This window comes from Geotrypetes seraphini, chromosome 2 (genome assembly GCF_902459505.1).
Source record: "Geotrypetes seraphini chromosome 2, aGeoSer1.1, whole genome shotgun sequence".
Classification (NCBI taxonomy): Eukaryota; Metazoa; Chordata; class Amphibia; order Gymnophiona; family Dermophiidae; genus Geotrypetes; species Geotrypetes seraphini.
The window spans coordinates 149,304,213-149,326,166 of NC_047085.1; the positions used below are offsets into that span (position 1 = coordinate 149,304,213).

The 21,954-nt window shown below is 40.6% G+C and overlaps 1 protein-coding gene across 13 annotated transcripts in view; it reads right to left on the reverse strand.

Moving 5' to 3' along the window:
• EPB41L3 (erythrocyte membrane protein band 4.1 like 3) overlaps positions 1–21,954 on the reverse strand; it is a 356,951-nt gene that overhangs the window by 252,626 nt on the left and 82,371 nt on the right. For all 13 annotated transcript variants that reach the window (XM_033933990.1, XM_033933985.1, XM_033933988.1 and 10 more), the window contains exons 2-3: positions 15,330–15,508; positions 14,343–14,531 (exon numbers count right to left, since the gene is read on the reverse strand). In XM_033933990.1, coding sequence (XP_033789881.1) covers positions 14,343–14,531; positions 15,330–15,497 — 357 coding nt within the window. In that variant the 5' untranslated portion in view covers positions 15,498–15,508. The remainder of the gene's footprint in view (positions 1–14,342; positions 14,532–15,329; positions 15,509–21,954) is intronic.

Sequence of the window (21,954 nt, forward strand, 5' to 3'; positions counted from 1 at the left end):
GATGAACCTGTTATGGTTTTGAAGCAGAGGCAGGCAAACTTGAAGATAACCAGTGTACTTTTCTGTAATACGGGCTTACAGGCTTACAATGTTGGACCATAGATGAGATGGACGGCAGTATTCTGAATGATTCTCAGTTGTTTGATGGTTTTCTTAAAGGATCCCAAGTATATGATATTGCAATAATCTAAGGTGCTTAAGATTAGAGATTGAACCAGAAATCAAAAAGAGAGGAAGTCAAAATAGTGTTTGATGGTACGAAGTTTCCAGAGGGTGCCAAAGCATTTTTTAACCTGAGCACTAGTATATTCTTCAAAAGTCAGGCATCAGTCCAGGATGACTCCAAGGATTTTGATGGTAGAATTGATTGGGTAAGTTAACCCGTTTAATTTCAAAAACGTGTTTGTTAGTTTGTGGTTAGGACTTGCCAGGAAAAGCTTGGTTTTTTTTCTGGGTTCAGTTTTAGTTTGAATTGTGTAGTCCATTGTTCTACCTTAGTGAGAACAGATGAGGTGAATTGTTCTGTCTCTTGTGTCACTGAGGTTATGGGAATGATATATAAAAAAAAAATCTAGGGAACATACCATGAAGTTACACAGTAGCACACTTGAAAGAAATAGGAGAGAAATGGAGCCACTGTGAGCTGTTTGCTCCTGTGGCACACGAGAAGGGAGCCCAAGTCAAGTTATAGTGCTGGGTATTGGGAGGCATGAAAGTTCAGTGCTGCTGTGCTGTGAGTTCTGTCCCCTTGTTGAGGTCATCTTGTGCCTGCATAAAATCAAGACTCCATAGGAGGGGGGGAGGGTGTCACATGATGTAAAACTGCTGCTCTGTTGTTATTGGCTTAAGGGAATAAGGAAGAGAAAAACTAAGAGCTCCTTTTACTAAGGTGCATTAGGGCCTTAACGCGCGGAATAGCGTGCACTAAATTGCCGCACGTGCTAGACCTTAATGCCAGCATTCAGCTGGCGTTATTCTAGAAGCGTACCGCGTGGTAATTTTGTGTGCGCACTAAAACCGTTAGTGCACCTTAGTAAAAGGAGCCCTAAGTTGAAGGTGAGCATTAGATAGATTGTGACCCCCCACCGGGACAGACAGGGAAAATGCTTGAGTACCTGATTGTAAAACCGCTTAGATAACCTTGATAGGCGGTATAGAAAAGCCTAATAAACATGAAACTTGAAACATGATGGCTGTCGCTTCAGGGTTAAGTAGTCCTATTGATAAACTGATAAAATATGTATTTCCCCCTGTGAAAATAGTTCAAAAGTTCTTAGGTTCCTCCCAACAATCTGAGGCATCTTTGAGCTCCACATAACAAGGAGTCTTCCCTTATGCCCGACACAGAAGGATGAAGCAGAGACTTATTCTAATAAGTGGTCTCTGTAAACTTCTTCCCTCTCATTAGCGGAACTTTGTCTTTAACAACTTAGAAGCCCCTTTTCCCTTTGACTTTTTATTTTCATTCAATTCTATTTGTATAACAATAAGTTATTCTTGATCAAGAACACTTATTGTTACACAATGAGAACTGGCTATGAATAAGGCTAGAGCTAAAAATTAAATATTTCTTAATGGGTTTTATGAAAATTCTCTTTCAACAGTGTTATTTCAATACATAAGAACATAAGCGTTTCCATACTAGGACGGACTGAAGGTCCATCAAGCCCAGTATCCTGTTTCCAACAGTGGCCAACCCAGGTCACAAAGTGCCTGGCAAGATCCCAAAAGAGTAAAACAGATTTTATGCTGCTTATCCTAGAAATAAACTGGATTTTTCCAAGTCCATAAAAATAGCTTATGGACTTTTCATTTAGGTAATTAGCCTAACATTTTTTAAACCCTGCTTAGCTAGATACCTTTACCACATGCCAATGAATTCCAGAGTTTAATTACATGCTGAGTGAAGAAATATTTTCTCCGATTTGTTTTTAACATTTACTACTTAGTATTTCATTGCATGCCCCTAGTCTTTGTATTTTTGGAAGTAGTAAATAAGTGATCTCTCCATTCCATTCTGTATTTTATGGACCTTTATCATCGCCTTTCAGTCATCTCTTCTCCAAGCTGAAGAGCCCTAGCTGCTTTAGCCTTTCCTCATAGAGAAATCGACCCATCCCCTTTTATCACTGTGCTACCCTTCACTGTATTATGTTTCTCATAAAACTGTAATAAGCAATGGAGAAAGGGAGGGAGACAATATTATAGAACCTCCTAGTGAGGTAGATAACTGCCTTTCTAGAATCCTCTACCGATGAGATCCCTCGAGAGTTACATTATTAGTTTCATTTGTATCAGAATTAAATAGAACGAAAGTACTGGAAAGTTACTTCTAGATAAGAGAGATGTTTTCTTCTGGCCAAAAGATTAATTTTGTTTTCTGATGCTAGTAAGATCACTCAAGCTAGGCGTACACAATTTCTATTGTTGAGATACAAGGTTATATCCTTCAGCGTTTTTTTCCAATTATATTTTCCTTGCAAATGCTTGGAGACACATCATAGCAATGGGTATGTTTTCTTTGAACCTTTACAGCTAGAGAATATTATGAAGGAGTTGAGATGAGAGATTTAAGTGTATGTGTAAACTCAGGGGTCTGATGTTGAGGGGAGAAGTAATTTTGTTAGTCTAAGCAAGCATGTCAAATTTCCTTCTTTTCCTTGAGGTGGGCTATATTCAAGATTTATTATATTAGGTTTTGTAATTTCGTCTAAGAAATCTGTCTCTGAGAAAAAATAACAAAGTAGCAGATGCAAAAAATGATTTTTCAAGTCAAGGTCCATAAGCAGTATGAAAAAGTTACGTTTCAACTTCTACAACTTTTTTTTTCCACATAAACGGATGGGTTTTGATTTGTTTTACAAATTGTTTGCTCTCACAAGAATTCAATAAAAACTCATATTTTTTTCTATCAGGTGACCGTAGTAACCTCTTCCCAGAAATGGACACAAATGTTCTCAAGTTGCTTTGATTTACTGTCATTTGTAAATCCTTGAAAAATTAAAATAAAAAAAAAGCAAAAGTAGAATAAAAATATTTTTCACTCAACATACTTTAGCTCTGTAAGACAGTGCTAGAACAAGTGGTAAAATCAGCTACTGTAGCTGGGTATAAAAATAATTTAGTTCTGAGAAAAATCTTTAAAGGAACAGCCTGTAAAACTGTTTAGGTAGACCTGGGGAAAGCCACTGTTTATCCTTGGAAGTAAATAGAATGCAATCTTGCTTTTTGTGACTCTGCCAGGTACTTGTGACCTTTGGCTAGATGAGCCCTTGGTCTGACCCAGTAGGGAACTTCTCTTTTTATGCTTTGAAATTTACCATATTTTTTGCTCCATAAGAAGCACTTTTTCCACCCCCAAAAAGGGGGAGGAAATGTAAGTGTGTCTTACGAAGCGAAGATACAAATTTGTTAAGTCCGCTGCCACATCTTTTAACCCTCCCCCTCGCCGAACGCATATTTTTAAAAAACCCGGTCCCACATATTTTTACCCCCCCCCCCCCCCGCCTGCTGTCATCATATCTGGGACTCACGAGAACTGACTGCTATCATTAGGAGATCGGCGTGGGCCCAAGCGGGAGCACTTGTTCCTGATCTCTGTGTTTCTGGCCTTTGCGCCGCTGGCTGGGAAATAGATGAAACAGCCGTCTAAGGAGAGAGGAATTTAAAAAGGTACCAGGGGGATGGTTAAAAAAGGTACTGGGAGCACGTGGGGGGATGATTTAAGGTACTGGGGGTATGGGGATGATTTAAGGTACTGGGGGGCACATAGGATATGTGGGGATGATTTAAGATACTGGGGGTTACATGGGGGGTATGGGGTCTGTCACTAGGCCTGCCTGCTCTGTGCCCTGTCCCAACTTACCACTAGACCGCCAGAGGGGGGACAGGGTACAGAGCATGGCAGGGAAGGGGGACAGGGTACAAAGCAAGAAGGGTGAGGTTGGGTGCAGAGCGAATCTGGTCCAGAATGGTTTTTTCTTGTGTTCCTCCTCTAAATCTAGGGTGCATCTTATGGTCATGTACATCTTATGGAGCAAAAAATACGGTAAAAACAGGAAACATGCTCCCCTTTCTGAAAATACACTACAGCAGGTAAGATGCTGATGCCTCCAATGACTTCCTGTTTGCTTTTACCTAAATTGACAATTTAACGAGTTCTAAAGCTGGCAGGTAGACCAGAGCTAGCACTTTGGGGGAAAAAGTTTCACAGGGAACTTTTAGTGTCTCTTACATAGCTCAACCTGAAACAGCCTATCTAACCAAAACAGCACAATTTCTACCACTGGCTCCTACATCTTTCCTTATCTCTACTCCCTCCAATCCCCCCCCCCTCACACACACACACCCCACCCCGTTTATCAAAAAGGCAGCAGCAAGTTCAAAGAGCATCTGCTCTTCTTGAAACCATCTTGATTCTTTCCAAGTAGATTTGGACAGGCTTGTTTCTAAATTTATGCTCTAAAGTGATTCACTGCTGGACAAAGCTATATTATGTTCAGAGCATATTCCAATTCAGTACTTTATTTTTCATTCACAATGTATTCTCTGTCCAACTGGACATCATCTTGAATTAGACGCAGTGCTAGTACTACAGGAAGACAAATGCAAACTGTTCTCCTGAAAACTTGTCACTTTGAATACAGATTCAAACAGTAACAATGAGAGACCAATACCCTATGGGGTTCATAATCGGGGGAGGGGGGGGGAAGTCTAAGAAGTATCCTAACAATCAAAAAGCCTGATCGTCCAAGTATCCATAATCAAAGCTGGTTTTAGACGTATCTAAAATCAGCTTAGGCCTTTCCCCTGCCTCTAAACGCATAGAGCGAAAAGAGGCATTTTAGAGGAGGAGAAAGGGAGGGAGATGGGTCGACCTAGAGATAGGCGTACAGCATGTATAACCAAAAGTTTAGGCAGGTTGCCTAGTCAGCACTTAAACGTTTTGACTTAGACCAAGTCAAAACAGGTATAAGTGCCAAAAAACAGGCCGCTGAGCTGATGGCAGCTAGCGCTATCAGCTCAGTGGCCTGGCAACCTACCCACCCCCCACCCCCACCCCCACCGCAACCATCGGGGCAGGAGAGATGCCGCAATAGCGATACCACCAAGTGTCGCCAAACGCGGATCGCTAAAGCCGCAGGAGAGATGACCCATCTTTCCTGCTGTGATCCACCCCTCCCCCTGATCCGATCGGGCCAGGAGAGAGCTCAATCCCTCCTGGCCCCGCTGACAACGATCGGGCCAGGAGAGAGCCCAAGCCCTCCTGGCCCTGCCGATCCACAACCCCCTCTCCCCAAGCCCTCTTGCCCCGGCGATCTGTGCCTTCCCCCCCCCCCCCTGCCAATTACAATCGGGGCAAGAGGGAGCCCAACCCCCTCCTGCCCAGGCGACCACCCTATCCCCCACTCCCACTAAGATCCGGGCAGGAGGGATCCCAGGCTCTTCTGCCCCGATGCAACCCCCCCACGACTGCCCCCCCTGAACCCCTGATCGGCCTGCCGAAAACCTCCTCCCACCCGCTGACCCGTGAGAACCCCCCACCAACCCCACGACCCCACCCCCACCCCCATACCTGAAAAACGTTGGACGTACGGACGGATCCCAAGCCCGGTCAGCAGGCCAGCCATCCCTCGAATAGCTGGCCTTAGGGCCTGATTGGCCCAGGCGGCTTGGGGGGGGAGGGTAAAGCAAAAAGGATAGAAGTGGAAAAATTACAATTCTTAAAAAAACAACAACAAACAGAGGAAAGAAAGGAAAGGATTTGGAAATAATTAAAATTTGTATAAAGTGAAAATAGATTAAGAAGGCATGGGATACGTCAATCGTATGCATCTTTAAAAAGAAAGCATTTTAAGCTATTTTTTAATTTATCTAAACTTTGTTCTGCTCTTAAATATAATGAATTCCAAATGGAAGGTGCCGTTACCAAAAAAATGTATGCACGGCGAGTGCCAATTATTTTTAGTGAAGGAACATTAAGTGTGTGTTGAGATGAGGACTGGGGGGATCATATGGAATACGAATTCTGTCTATAAATGCTGGTGAATTGGTCTGTTGGTTCTTAAAAGTGAGAAGGGCGATTTTATAAGTGATGCAATGATGAATGAGCAACTAGTGAGCATTCTTCAGCAAAGGAGTGACATGATCAAATTTTTTTGAATGTGTGATAATTTTTGCAGCCTTTTCCCCCTTTGCCAGTACCACTGGAACTAAACTATGCATCAGAACCAGTCAGGGAACTGGTCCCACCAAAAATGTGTGTGTGGGTGGGGAGGGAGGAAGACTGAATGCCTTTGAAGTTTTACTGCAGGACATTTTACTGTCATTTTGAGATTTGATCATTCCTTTTCCCTACCGCAGAGAGCCACAGGGCTACAAAGGGGAGTGATGTTGATGGATGATGGTGTCTTGAGGATCATGGGAGTAAACGGGCAAATGTGGTTGTTTGATGTTGATGATTCGGTCAGCTGTACCCCTCCAGTTGCTGATGCCATTTTCAGGGGTGGTGTCCACAACATGATACGAGACGTACATGAAGACCACTCGGCCCAATGACGAACAACTAAAACATACTACAGAAGAGGGGAGGACCCCAGTAATTACTTTGTCATCATTCCCTCCTAGGTTAATTTTTAACCTCCCCCCTCCCCAACGCACACACCATTTTGTTCTTTGCTTCACCAATGGCCAAGCAACTTGGTTTTGCAGACCCCCCTACAAGAGCACTCAGCTTCTTTTTGCTTTCTTCTCAGCAGTAATTAACATGCTTTCTGTAGGTGGTTTTGCTGTTATCAACAGCTCTTTTATATTTAATGTTCAGTTGTCAGATTAACTGTCTATATGTGTTATATGTTCTGTCATTAATAGACTTCCTCTGACTCCTTTTATTTGCCCATTATTTTAAAGACTCTTTTTTTTGTCAGAATTATGCCTTCAAACTTCTAAGCATCACAGACTAACCCTTACTTTATTTGTTTCCCACAGTGATATACTTTTCTTGTCAAGTCTTTTCAGGCTACCCTCCTATTCCTCTTCAGAGCTTTTCCCAGTAAAATATGTCTGAGTTTTAATTTAACACAATATACATACAATTAAGAGTTTCCTGAATCATACAGACTCTGGTGCTATCCGCATGGCTCAAAAGTATTTCGATGTCTCTAGGAGTATGACAAAGGCAAGTGCATTAAAATGTGCCAGTCTTAAACCAACATGTCCACGCCCCAATTCAGAAGCATTCCTCAAGAGACCAAGTGTTTGTATGAACAGGGTCAGATAGAAGAGACCTGCCAAAGGACAAAACAAAGTCAATCGGCATCACTGCAATGCAGAGCCACTGAACCAAGTCAGACAGCTTCCACATTGTACAACATCAGCTATGCAAACTCAATCTGTGCTAAAACTGATAAAGGTAGCCTTCTGGAACCGTCTGTGGGATCCCATGCTTATGCCTCTGAAAATGAACAAGCAGCGCAACAGGACTGACATTATGTCCTGACAGCTGAGAATGAAAAGTCAAAAAGGGCACTTTGACTTTAAAATTACAGCCCATAATTCCATATAACAAGATTAGTGCCATGAAAAGAGGAAAATTAATGTCCCTGTTGTATAGCCATAATACGTTCCATTTTAAAAACTTGACACAGAGACTCCCACCAAAAGGTATAGTTCAATCTATCCCAGTTTTTCCAATTCCTTAAAATAAGCTGTATGGCAACCCCTGTCATAATAAAGAGAAGTTTATTATTATGAGATGATATTTGGCTTTTAGCTTTCATCAAAGTGCCAAATAGCACAGTGTCATATGTTAGTGCCACTGGATTTTCCATTTCTTTGTTTATCTGATCCCAAATGGATCTCCAAAATTGAAGTATCAAGGGATAATAATATAATAAATGATCCAATGTCTCAGGTTCAAGATGGCAGTGCCAGCATCTATTAGACTTGGAACTATCTAATTTCTGTAATCTAACCGGAGTCCAACATGCTCTATGTAACAAGAAAAACCATGTTTGTCTCATAGATGCAAATACCGTACATCTCATCCTCCAAGCCCAGATTCATGGCCATTGAGACGCAGTAATTTGATGCTTTATCTCAATGCACGAAGACCTGTTTTTGGTTTCTTATTCAAAAATCCAGATATTAATTTATACCACTGAGCGGCCTGGTGACCCAGGAAATCCGCCTGGAAGCACAGGAACATCAAACTATACTGATTTTTAAGATTTTTCCAGTCAGGGAACCCCTCCTGAATGGCCTGCTTCAACTGCAACCACCTATAACTTTGAGATTTAGCAATACCAAATTTTTGTTGCAGTCATGAAAACTCAAGCAGCTTTCCATCTGATACTACACCGTCTAAAGTACGTATGCCCGCCTTCATCCAGTACTTCCAGATGGCCTTAAACCTGCCAATTTGAATCAATTTGAACAAAAAGTTTCTGAAGATTTGGGAGCCATTGACAAAATTTTGCAAAGAGTGATTGTTGATTTTGCCCTTTGGTCATGCACGTCCAGGGTGGGTGGGTGGGTGGGAGGGAGGGTTGGAAAATATTTTCTAATTCTTTGAGTGCAATATTTGAATATGAGTATGGGGGGTGATATATCTTTTTGTCGTAGATTACAATTTGATTGATTTTAAGTGCTTTTATAGTGTAATATGATTGTATGATATGTTGCACTTATGTATGGATTAAAAATGAATAAAGATATTTAAAAAAAAAAAGAAAAGAAAAGAGGAAAACTAGTTTAACTAAGGGGACAATTTTTTTCTCTCAGAAATTTCTTCCTCTACTCCTAGATATTTATATGCACCTTCCTCTTGAAGTTCTTTTATGTCACAGACATCAGTGAGAGACTTTTTTTTAGAAAAAGTTTTGCTCAACTTTCCTCTAAAGAAAATCACCATTGCACATTTGACCTGCCCAAAAGTCATCTTGATGTCATTTGAAAAGCTTTTCCTCACTATAAAGTTGTTCTGTTAATTGCTGGTCACTAGAATTGTACAGGTTCAGCTCCATCTACAAAAACTAAATATGATGGATTATTGGCATCTTTTGGAGTAAGACTAAACCCATAGAGGGGCATAATTGAAAGTGTGCCTAAGTCTGAGGTTGGACGTTTTGTGCAAGACATCCATATATCCAGTAGGAAAAATGTCCACTTTCAAAGCTGCCAAATGTCTATCTTTTATTTTTGAAAATGAGTAAGGTATAAGTTTTGGTCCTTAAGATTTCTACCTTTTTTGCTCATTTTCAAAAATAAAATGTCCATGTGAAAAATGTACAAAAATAAGTTTTGTAAACATCCCCACCAACAACCTTATCTGATCACAGCAGAAGGAATCCCTGATGGCTCAGCTGATGGGGATTCCCCCTGCCAAGATCAGCTGAGCTGCCGAGTCTTACATCCCTCCCCCTGACATCCCCCTCACATCCTGGACCTCCCCCAATAACTCCTGACATCTTTGCTCCCCCCCCCAAATTCCCCTCAACATTCATGACCTCCCCCCCACCTTACCTTTGGATGAGAAAAAGGCAGGAGGGCAGTTCACTCCCTCCTGTCTATAGGGTCGCATGTTGCATATGATGGGGCTTCCCCCTCCTAATGCATCTTGGGATACGATGGGAGGGGCCAAAGTCCCTGATTGGCTCAAAATCACAGAGAGTGTTGGGCAGAATTTGTCCCAAAGTACTGATTTTTTTAAAAAGTTGTTACTTATATGCATGTGCTTGTAATGCACACAGATTTTAACGTGGTGAATTCAGGACCAAGTTTGGGCAGACTTTGAAAGGAATTTAAGATTTAACAGTTGGACGACATGTATACTTGGGGGCAAACTTTCTCTTGCTTCAAGCTATGCATAATCTCTTATTTGAACCTGGGCTTTGGAGGAGAGCTTGAGGGAGGAGTAGACTCACCTCTGAGGTTTAAATCCACCTTGACCTTGATGGTAATATGTGGGACATCATTACAGGCTAAACCTTCATAAGAGTAGGCTTTTTATGATTACAACTGGGGTAGACATACAAATAACCACTAAAAACTGGAAAAATTGGGACAAAGTCCATTTTATATTTTGGTGGGAATTTTTATGCTTATATTATAAATATGAGAGAATTAATTCGGAAATATTGTGCCATAATAATGGTCCGTTGACTAATTTTACCTTTATTTTACCTTTATTTTCCCTTTTAGATTGCATATCCAGGATGGGTGGGAGGGAGGGAGGGGGAGTTATATACTTAACAAATGTTGTCTAGGATTTTAATTTCATGTATAATTTACTGCTTTTCTTTTTGTTCTCAAACTAGGGTAGGAGGGAGGGTGGGGATAATTATCTTGTATTACTATCTGATTGATTGTAAGTGTTATTTCTGATGATAATTGTATACATATATTTTGTAAGCATTGTTCTAGATTTGAAAATCAATATAATTTATATTTTTTTTAAAAACCCACCTTGCAATGCAAAAGTTTTGCAAGATTCTAAGAGCAAGGTGAACCAAAGAACTAATTTTGCAAAAATCCCCTGTTTACATATGTACCTGGTACAATACCCCATTCTTTTGATGTGCTTCATCCCCCATATTTTACAGAAGGCTCTGCAGTAAGTCATGTTGTAATAGATTGTGGCATAAAACTAACGCCTCCTTAAGAAAATACAAGCAAATGTATTTAAGTGTTGTAAAAATTTTTTTAAAAAAAGAGGAGAGGAGATGAGGCCAAATATAGTTAGAGTACATATGTAGATATGTACTATCATAGGGTTTTTGGTACAAATCATGCACCATTTTGGCAGCGTGTCTCAAGTTTACCTGTATTGGGTCTATATCCTTTTTATAATAAAAATACATTTACATTGATTCCCATTCCCCTTTAAATGTTTATAGTACTGTCCACTTATTTTCCAACCTTTATAAAAGATGGGATTACAATGACAATAGGGTCCTTTTACTAAACTGCAGTAAGAACTTGTGTATGCTTGCTGCAGCTTAAGGGGGCTTACAGCGGAACACGCCAAGACCTTCCATGATTATTTTACAAACTGCGCACAAACCATACACTAAAAAAAATATATTTTTTTTTTGCGGGGGGAAGGGGCCATGTCTGGGGGCAGAAAGTGGGTGTTTTTGCATTAATCAGTTAGCTTTTCTGCACTACCACACGCTGATTAGCGCAGGATTAGCATATGAGGTCTTACTGCCTACAGAATAAGAACAAAATAACATAAGATTTACCACTGCTGAGTCAGACCCAGCAGTCCGCTCACATGGCAGTCCTTAGGTCACAGACCAGTGCCCTATTTGAGTCTAGCTTTACCTGTGTTCTGGTTCAGCAGGAACTTATCTAACCTTTTCTTGAATCCATGAAGGGTGCTTTCCCCTATAACAGCCTCTGGAAGAACGCTCCAGATTTCTACCACTCTCTGGGTGAAGAAGAACTTCCTACATTTGTACGGAATCTATCCTCTTTTAACTTTAGCGAGTTCCCTCTCGTTCTCTTCACCTTGGAGAGGGTGAACAATCTCTCTTACTCTACTAAATCAATTCCCTTCAATAGCTTGAATGTTTCAATCATGTTCCTTCTCAGTCTCCTCTTTTCAAGGGAGAAGAGGCCTAGTTTCTCTAGCCTCTCATTGTACGGCAACTTCTCCAGTCCCTTAACCATTAAATCAGGTTTATCAAGCTTTTGCCCCTTGACACAGAACGTATTTAATTAAGGCCTATGTTTAGGTGTTACAAAAGGTATCAATAACCTTATCAAAACAAACTGTCTCACCATTTCACCTCAATGTAAATGTGTTACCATATATCATGTCATTAGGAATTATTGTGCAGTGAGGCAAGCATTGCTCGAGTATGCTTTGCACAAACCAGGTAACTGGATGTTTCTAATTCCAAGAAAGTGCAACTAAAACCTGAAATTTTCCATTAACAAAATTATAATAATTGCCAGTGAATGACAACTCTCATTCACTATCAGAACAAAAAAATGATCTGGGATCTCAGACACCAAGAAACTACCCTTTACTGCTGGAGAGCACATCATGGCTAACAGGAGTGGTGGGGTGAGGGGGGGGAAGAGGGGAACTATATTCCAACCAACCATAGAGGAGACTTAACATGCAAAAAATTGTGTTCATTAATAGATTTAAAAAAAAAAAAAAAAAACATCCCCATAGACTCTGTCCAAATCCCCGCTCCATTTTATCCATCTGTCACTGTCCCTTTGAACTCTGTCCTCATTTGCACAAGCCTCGAACACTTATGTTTTTATATTTAAATTTTTATTAAAGTATAAAAAGGGACAATATTCTGCACAACTGTTTATAAATCACAAATACAGCCTTCCATTTTGATCTGGTTTTGGTACAGCTTTCCCAAAGATTCAGTTGCCTATGTTTTTACATTATCTGAGAAGGTAATTGGATTGTCTTTCAGACATGGGTGTAGAAGAGAAACTAAACTGTGTAGTGGACGAACAGGAAAATAAATGCCTATTACATGTTGGAACTACTCCTTAATGCCAGCAATGATGGATGAATATGTTGCAGTAACAGTAAGATGCTTTAGCAGCTCAGCAAATGATGGAAGGATGTTGCAAATGGTAGGAATTTCCTACCATTTGCAACATCCTTCTATCATTTACTGAGCTGCTAAAGCATCTTACTGTAACTGCAACATACTCATCCATCATTGCTGGCATTAAGGAGTAGTTCCAACATGTAATAGACATTTATTTTCCTGTTCATCCACTATACAGTTTAGTTTCTCTTCTACACCCATGTCTGAAAGACAATCCAATTACCTTCTCAGATAATGTAAAAACATAGGCAACTGAATCTGTTTAACAGACAAGACTCTTGTTGCCACATCAAAGGCAGACAAGACACAAATTATGTCATTTAACAGTAGTTCATTTAAAAAGCAAAAGCAGTTCATTTAAATCCAAAAGCAGTTTTTGGAAATCATTGAATTCAGTTGCCAATATCTGTGTTAAGTTTTTACATATTGATACTAGTCTCAAGTTTTCAGAGAATGGCACAGGGGACAAAGTTTATACCTGTCCCTATCCCCATCCCTGCAGGCTATGTCCCTGTCCAGGTCCCGCAGTTAACCGTCCCCATTGTCATTCTCTACTCAGGAGTCTCAAAATCTAGCCAAGAAATGTGTCAGGCTCGTATATAGGCAAAAATTTCCAATAAATCGGCATGTTGAGCAAAAATAGCAAGAACAATCTGTAAGCACATCAAGAGTTATCAAATAATAGAAGTACATAGCTTGACCTACTTACTTCCACTAGTTTCAAGATGAAGAAAAAAATCTTTCCATTACCCAGACACTAAAGTTCAATATATCCAACAGCCATATATGCCATGCTACACCTACTTATAACATCTTTTGGAAAATACATTTTATGAGGCCTACAAAAAGATGACGGAGCATCTCTTCAAGACATCTGCCAACTGGAATAAGGAAAATTTTGCAGTCCAGTTCATGAATACAGTAGTGCGGCTGCTTTATTAGTCCATTTGGATAGGTAGAAATTAAGGTCAGCAATACTGTAGGTGGATACTTTTTACTGGACTTAATATATTTAATTGGCTTTTGAGAGCTCATTCGTTATTAACCAATGATGGCTGCACAGTTCTCTGAATCTAATCAGAAGTGCATTACTTTGGCTCAGTGATGGCTCAAGATGTTAAGTACTATGAATCACCATGCGGAAAATAGTCTATGGTTTGGTTCCTGGGTGGGGGAGTTGGAACTTTCATGCCTTCTTTTAGAATTGAGAATGTTGGGAAAACAGTATTGTTCACAGCCCTTGCTGGGACAAGCAAGTTGTGGTCAGTGTATGAGAATGACACCAAGATGGCTGGCGTCAAAGCCCATCCTTCTAAGGTTTAAAGGGAGCCAAGTTACTAGGCCCTGTCCCATCAATGACTTAGGTACATTTGGAGTGGGCAATGGACGGAGATTGGGGTAAACAAAGAACAAAATCCTTAGCTAGTATGAATAAAGTCTTAGGGATGTGGTTCTGATTGAGCAGGAGAGAAAGGAGAAGAAAAATGCCAGATGGTAGTAGTAGTAGTAGTAATAATAGAAGTGTATTAAATTGCCTTTTAATTGAAATATCACCTATAACTGATTTGTGGAATTTTATTTCTTATCAGCTCAATTAGAAACCAAAATGCCCCAAATCATGGACAGTCTTTAACTGTATATGCACGTCACCACATAAAGTCAGTCAGTCAATCCACTCCAGGTTTCCCCATAGCAGTAGGTAACTGAGGTACACTGCGAATGCGTTAACAGGTACAGCCCAGCCTCACTTACCTCTACCTCACATGTATATTCGGAGCCATCGAGAAGGGTCACTTTGGCTTGCATGTTTTTAGGTTTCTTCACCACTTTCAGGGGAGATTTGGAAAGTTTGCTGGAAGAGGATTTTTGAGAGACTTTGTCGTCTTCAAACTGCTGGTATTCCTGCTCTTTTCCTGCAGTCTCCCGTTCCTTATCGCCAGGCTGTGATGAAAAAAAATGCATGTTTTTTTAAAGCCATATACTTCCCAGAGGAACAGAAATTCGTTAGCACAGAAAAGTGAGCGCTGACTGTAACATTTATTCTATTGCGTAACCAAATAACATCCTTTCTTGCTCTCCTCCCACCCTCTTTTGTGACAGTATCTCACTAGGAAACCTAACATATCATTAGCTGTTAGCAATGTTCCTAATTTGGATTCAGCACACAGATACCGTATCTACCCCAGCAACTGAAAGCGTGAAATGTTAACTTCTCCATTCTTATGCAGACCAGCAAAATTCAGCTTTCAAAATAAGAAATGCCTAGTTCCCCAAAAAATCAGGTCTCACAGTGGTTTGTATTACTAAAATACAATCTGTTACATTAAACACACATAGAAGAAACTGGTTACAACCCCTAAATGTTGAACTGGAGAGAAGCAAGAAATAAAATCTTAGCAGAAAAAGACATGTGAATCTAGGCACATTTCCTTGAGATCGAGATCTACAATTTTCTGTCATTATATGCTAATGCAAAGAGAAAGGGGGGGGAAAAAAGAAGAAAATCCACAAAACAATAAAAGCCCTCTCCCATATCTTACCTCTTTATCAGATGCAACAAAGTGTTAACGATCACTGTACAGTTCTAATTACCATCCAGTGTTATCCCTCGAAAAACCACTACCCTGCAGTAGCTGTAAGCATCCAACCTTCTGCGTCCCTGTCAACGCTCCATAATGTCGAGCCTGTGCAGTCTGCAATTACCTGGTCGGGATTAAACAATGCCATGCGTGTACTTGCCTTTTCGCTTTTCACAGGTGTGCTGTGTGCAGCGGCAGCAGGAAACTGTTCTAAAGTGGTTTGATTTTCTTCATGCAGTTGCTGTTGCTGCTGTGCCCCAGCCTGCTTTTGCTGATCAGGGTCTTGGTCCTGCTTCGATTCTGCGTCGGAGCCAGATTCTGAGGTCATGGTTGGTCAATCTGTTAAAAGGTCAAGAAAGTCATTGACACACTGGCCAGAATAACTATTGCACATGAGATAAGATATTCTGTCATGTGTTATATCATGTTCATTTTTTTTTTTACAAGGAGGGTTATTATATGGTACAATACAGTTTATCTGTACACTTCTCCCTCCGTATTCACGGGTTTATTACTCGGAACTTCGATTATTCGCAGTTTTTTTGCCTCCAAAACAAAATTAAATTTTAAAGGCTGCCTCTGATCCATCCCTGCCTCCCGGACCTTACCTGGTGGTCTAGTGGTGACAAGGGGCATGAGCGATCTTCCTATGCTCCTGCCCCGTGCAGAGCCATCAACAAAAATGAATGCCATGAGTTCCCATGGTCTCACGAGACTACAACGGGAACTCACGGCAGCCACTTTGGTTGGCGGCTCTGCACCGGGCAGGAGCGTAGAAAGATCGTTTCTGCCCCACTTCACCGCTAGACCACCAGGTAAGGTCTGGGGAGGTCCGGAACGCAGGAGGGAGGCAGGAGTTGGTCAGAGTTAGCCCTAAAAGTTATTGGGGATTTTTCATATTTGTGGGCCGGTTCTGCTCCTAGCCTCCGTGAATACGGAGTTAGAAGTGTACATCATTATAGTATCAGAAATCAATAATTCATCAAACCTTTTACAATTTCTGCAGTTGAACCCTTTCAGAATCAAAATATATATTGTTAAATGTCCCTAGAACAGTGTTTCCCAAATCAGTCCTGAAGCACCCTTTTGCCAGTCAGGTTTTCCCACAATAAGAACATAAGAATAGCCTTACCGGGTCAGACCAATGGTCCATCAAGCCCAGTAGCCTGTTCTCACGGTGGCCAAATCCAGGTCACTAGTACCTGGCCAAAACCCAAGGAGTAGCAATATTCCATGCTACCGATACAGGGCAAGCAGTGGCTTCCCCCCATGTCTTTCTCAATAACAGAGTATGGACTTTTTCTCCAGGAACTTGTCCAAACCTTTCTTAAAACCAGCTACGCTATCCGTTCTTACCACATCCTCTGGCAACGCATTCCACAACTTAACTATTCTCTGAGTGAAAAAAAATTTCCTCCTATTGGTTTTAAAAGTATTTCCATGTAACTTCATCGAGTGTCCCCTAGTCTTTGTAATTTTTATTCTACTCCACTCAGGATTTTGTAGATTTCAATCGTATCTCTTCTCGGCCATCTCTTTTCCAAGCTGAAGAGCCCTAACCGTTTTAGTCTTTCCTCATATGAGAGGAGTTCCATCCCCTTTACTATATTGGTTGCTCTTCTTTGAACCTTTCCTAGCGCCACTATGGGCTCCTTTTACTAAGCTGTGATAGTGGTTTTAGCATACGCTTAGTATGCGCTGAATTGCCATGTGCGCTAGATCATTGAGCTGGCGTTAGTTCTAGCCGTGTAGCGTGGGTTTAGCGCGCACTAAAATCCTGTGTGCACTAAAAACGGTATAGCAGCTTAATAAAAGGAGTGTGTGTCGGGATGAGAATAGGATTGTCTTCACCTCCATGTTCTGGTGCCACTGCTTCCAAAACCTCGGTAGGACCTTTCATCACCCAGCACAAAAGTACGAGGCCTGCCTCTAGGTCAAGTGTGTGCAAAGGCAGCTCCGTCATGGACCGCCCCTCAACCATTGCACTTGAGACCAGTTCTTTACCATCTTACATTGCCTCCAAAGACTGAAGAGAAAGAAACATGCAGAGGACTTTCGTGTGCTCTTTCCTTCAGTCCCAATTAAGCAGTCATCCCAAAAATAACCACTTCTACTGTACTTTATGCAGCACTGTTAACACATGCATATATTATCCTGAATAAATTGTGAGCTCTACAATACAGAGGCAAATGGGACAAAAATGAATCGGGGGTTGATTAATTTCTTATTAGGCGTATGAATAGGATAAGGAAGTGTATTGCAAACTGTGTGCTGCGGCGAGATTCCAGGTAGAGCAGAATTTATCACCGCTCCCGTCCCCACAGATAACCGTGGGAAACCATCCACATGCCATTCTTTAAGGAGAGAGGGAAGAATCAGAGTATGAATGGGCACAACCACTGACCATCGAGACTTGCATTAAAGAATGACACGGGATGGTTTTCCGCAGTTATCCTCCGGGATGGGAAAAGGGATGAATTCTGTCACTGTGTCACTCTCTAATTCTAGGTGTGCCGCAAAAGAGATGAGTCGGTCACTGTTGGCACCAGCACCTCTCCTCCTCTCTGCTGGAGCAGCCCAAACAAGAGATCAATGTGTGCATCAGGGCTAGGGCAGTGTGTTCAAAAAGGGACTGATGAATATTAGTAAATGATAGGTTTTACTAATGTGTTGGATACATGTAAAGCGCAAGAAATCCAAGATAGCTCAAGATTACAGGCTGAGGCTCCCAGGACAACAATAGTGTTAACCACAGACAGAAAAGGGAAGTTGAAATGGGATAAAGGGGGAAACAAGCAGTTCTTTCTTAGCTGTATTTAGCATAAGGTGGAAGTAGGCCATCCAGGTGGCAATGTCACACAAGCAGGGTAAAATTTGTGACTACAGCGGGAACTCATGGCGGCCATTTTTGTTTGCGGCTCTGCACCGGGCTCCTGCCCTGCTTCACCTCTAGACCACCAGGCTTCAGAAAGTAAGTTGTGGAGGGATCCAGGAGGTGGGAGGGAGCTGGGGGCGGGTCAGAGTCGGCCCTATAGTTATTTGTGAATTTTTGTTATTCGCGGGCCAGCTTTGCATCCCAAATATTGAGGGGGAAGCGTATAGTGGAGCCATTGGAAACAACTGGATAAGAGAATGGTATGGTACGGAATGTGATTGGCTCATGTGATTTATTATGTTTTCTCACACCTCAGGTAGCTATATTTGGCCCCCAGGCAAGGAATCCAGTTTCTCTAATTTAAAAAAACTGAATTAAAAAATGTTTAAAAATGCAAACCAGTTGTATTGGGTCTTGGGAGAAGTAAGTTGCCAGCTAGCAACTGTAATTCAAAGGGCACCAATTAAAAAGCAAAATACTATCCAAGGCACTAACAAAACTATCAATTAGCAGTAGATACAGTTCTAGCTGCGTTCAGCAAATACTTAAGTAACAGAAGAGCCTACTTCCAAACAAGGCAGAAAATGTTTATTAGACCACGTCAGTAAGTCTTCTCATAAACCTTTGATTCCTAGACATGCAGTCATGCCAGTCTGGTGGGCTCCATGCTTTGTTGAATCATATCTGCTGTAGCATCACCAGACCACTTATGTTGCACAAACACCATTCACAGCCCTTAGAACAGAGGCAATGACAGTAAATGAAAAGTCTTTATTGTTGAAAAGTCAAAGAAATGTGTGAGCATTGGAACCCATTACATCTCTCTTGGTGGAGGAGAGTGCAATCCATCAAAATGATGATTTTGCCTGTAGTTTGCTACCAAATGACTATGTTGCCAGTTGGGTCCTTTTATAAAAAACTGAATGGGATTCTTACAAAATTCCTTTGGCTTGGTAAAACTTCTAAAATTGCCTTAGTATCTTTGCAAAAATCACAATTGTCGGATGGGATAAATTTTCCAAATTTTTACAGGTATCAAGCCTTTATTTTAGGTCAAGGTATGTAATTTGTATTGTATCCTTCCTGAACTCATGGAGAATCTACCAGATTGGTTGATGATGGAGAGTCATCTTTTGACCCCATTACGACTTAATCATATTTTGAGTATTAAGCTTCCTCGAATATACAGGTACAAGGACAATATTATTCTTTTTTTCCACTTGGAAGACGTTAAAACTACTGTATATAAATACCTTAACTCCTACTCCAATACAGCACTCCACGTGTCAATCCCTAACGTTAAAGTCCAAGATATAAATCGGCGAGTCTAAAATCCTCTGGAAACATTGGTTGAAGGTAGGCATACGTATTCTGGATGATGTGATTTCAAATGGGAAAATGGTAAATTTATTACAACTGCAACAATCATTCGGTATATCAAAGTCTCAAGCTTATAAATGGTGGCAGCTGAAGCAGGCCATTCAGAACGGGTTCCCTGAATGACGTAATTTAAAAAAATCAGTATAGCTATCAGTATAGCTTTCCGGGTCTGTGTTTCCAGACAGATTTGCAAGGGCATCAGGCCGCTAAGTGGTACAAATTAATATCTTATTATTTGAATAAAAATCCAAAATCAAACTTAAGACATTTGGAGCATTGAAATGAAGCAACATATTTCTGCTACGCAATGGTCACAAATTTGGACTTAGAGAATGAGATGTACAGCGTCAGCATCTATGAAGCAAACTTGGTTTTTTTTTGTTATATAGAATTTTTTGGACCCCAAGTTCGCTTACAAAAGTTGGATAGTTCAAAGTCTAATAGATGCTGGCACTGTCATCTTGATCTGGGGACACTAGATCATTTGTTGTTTTATTGTCCCCTGATATACTCAATTTCTGGAAATCGATGTGGGGAAAGATTATTATGATACTTGGTGTTCCTATGCCATTGATATATGAGGTGGTTTTATTTGGAACATTATTGAGACTGAAGAATCCAGTTGATAAACATAAAAGCAGACTTCTTTTAATTATGATGCGGGTTTCTATGCAGATGATAACCAGGAATTGGAAAAATTATGACAGGTTAAGCATTTCCTTTTGGTGGGAAACATTGTGCTTATATTATAGATATGAGAGAATGATTAAGGAGCAGGTAGGAAATAATAAAAAGTTCAAAGAAGTCCGTTGGAAACATTTGTTAAATTGTAGATTGGTTAATTGATACGATCCTTAATTTTTGGATTTTCTTATTTTTCCACACATATCCAGGGAGGGGGGGGGGGGGTGAAAGGTATTTTGTTTTATTTTATATTTAAGCAATAATAAGTGCTGTTGTTTGTTTCAATCTGTATGCTTATTTGTATGCACTTTTTGGTCAGTTTGGAAAATTAATAAAGTTTATTTTTTTAAAAACCAAACAGAGACATCCAATTTTTTTCAAGTGCAGGACACAAATATTTTACCATGTTATAGCATGGAAGATCAGGATAAAAAATCAGTGAATCTCTTCTGAAATTACCAATTCATTTCCACCAAATGGTTTTTCAATGCTTCAAAATAATGAACACTAACTAATTACATCAAATATTTTTCTTAGCTAAAAATCTTAACTGGAACACATTTTAAGTTAAAGCAAACCACATTTGTCCAATGGGCAACATACTGGACACCCCTGACCTAGGGAGAGGAAAGAGTCAGTCGTGGTCATAGTTAAAGGAAATACCTGGTGGCCAGATTATTAAACAAGATAGAAGGTTCTGAAAATGGCCCTCATGCACTACTTCCACCATCAGAACATTGCTGTAATGACTGAACTAGGATCAGTGGGAGGGTAGGCCTACTAAGAGAGGCAAAATTCCAAATTGGTTAAAAACAAAGGATCATGACAACAGGAAGAGCAATGGCTCACTGGTTGAGCTGCTGCCTCTGTACCCAGAAGTTGTGAGATCAAATCCCGGTGCTGCTCCTTGTGATCCCGGGTAAGTCACTTAATCCTCCAATGCCCATTGCATTGCATGTCAGCTCTGAAATGCCAAAGCGACACAAAGGTGGTAGACAAGTCCCCATTCTCTTTCCCTGCTTCCAACTGAGTCAAAGGAATAGAGAAAGTAAGAACTACTGGACCAACCTTGTACATTTCGGCCCCAATTCTGCAACATGCGTCTAAAGTTAGGCGCCATTTAGGTGCCTAGGTTAAACGTACTTTGTAGAATTGCGCTCAGCAGAGTTCAGCAATGTTTAGGCGTCCTTTAGAGAATCAGGTTTTAGGTGAGATTCAGACATCCAAACAATGTCCTTAATGTTATAATATTTTATTATGTTATTAGAATGGCAATTTTATTTTATTATTCACTTTGTTAAAACAGACTCCGATGGAAGGTGGTGTCTGGTACATGCTGCGTTGCACTCTGTGGATTTTATGTTCCTTAACATTTACGCTCCTGTTTTAGATCATCCGGATTTTTTCAAGGATCTTCAGCTGACATTAGTTGAATATGACGCTTGTTCTCTAATATTGAGCGGAGATTTTAATCAAATTCAAGATATCTATATAGATCGATCATCCTCTTGCAGACCCTCAAAATCTAAATCTTTTGCAACTCTACATGCTTTAAAAGAAGCCTTTTCTCTTGTAGATCCATGGCGTTTACTGTATCCCAAAGGTAGAGAATATTCACACTTTTCACCACCACATAATACCTACTCGAGAATTGATTTCTTCCTTCTCTCCTCCTCTCTTATTCAAGACGTGACAAATACTTTCATACACCCAATAACTCTTACAGACCATGCAGCTATTTCATTACATTTATCCATTTCTGCCCCACGTAAAGAATCTCCCTCTTGGCGACTTAACAATACTTTGCTTTTAGATGAGGCAATAGTGGAAAAAATCAAATCTTTTA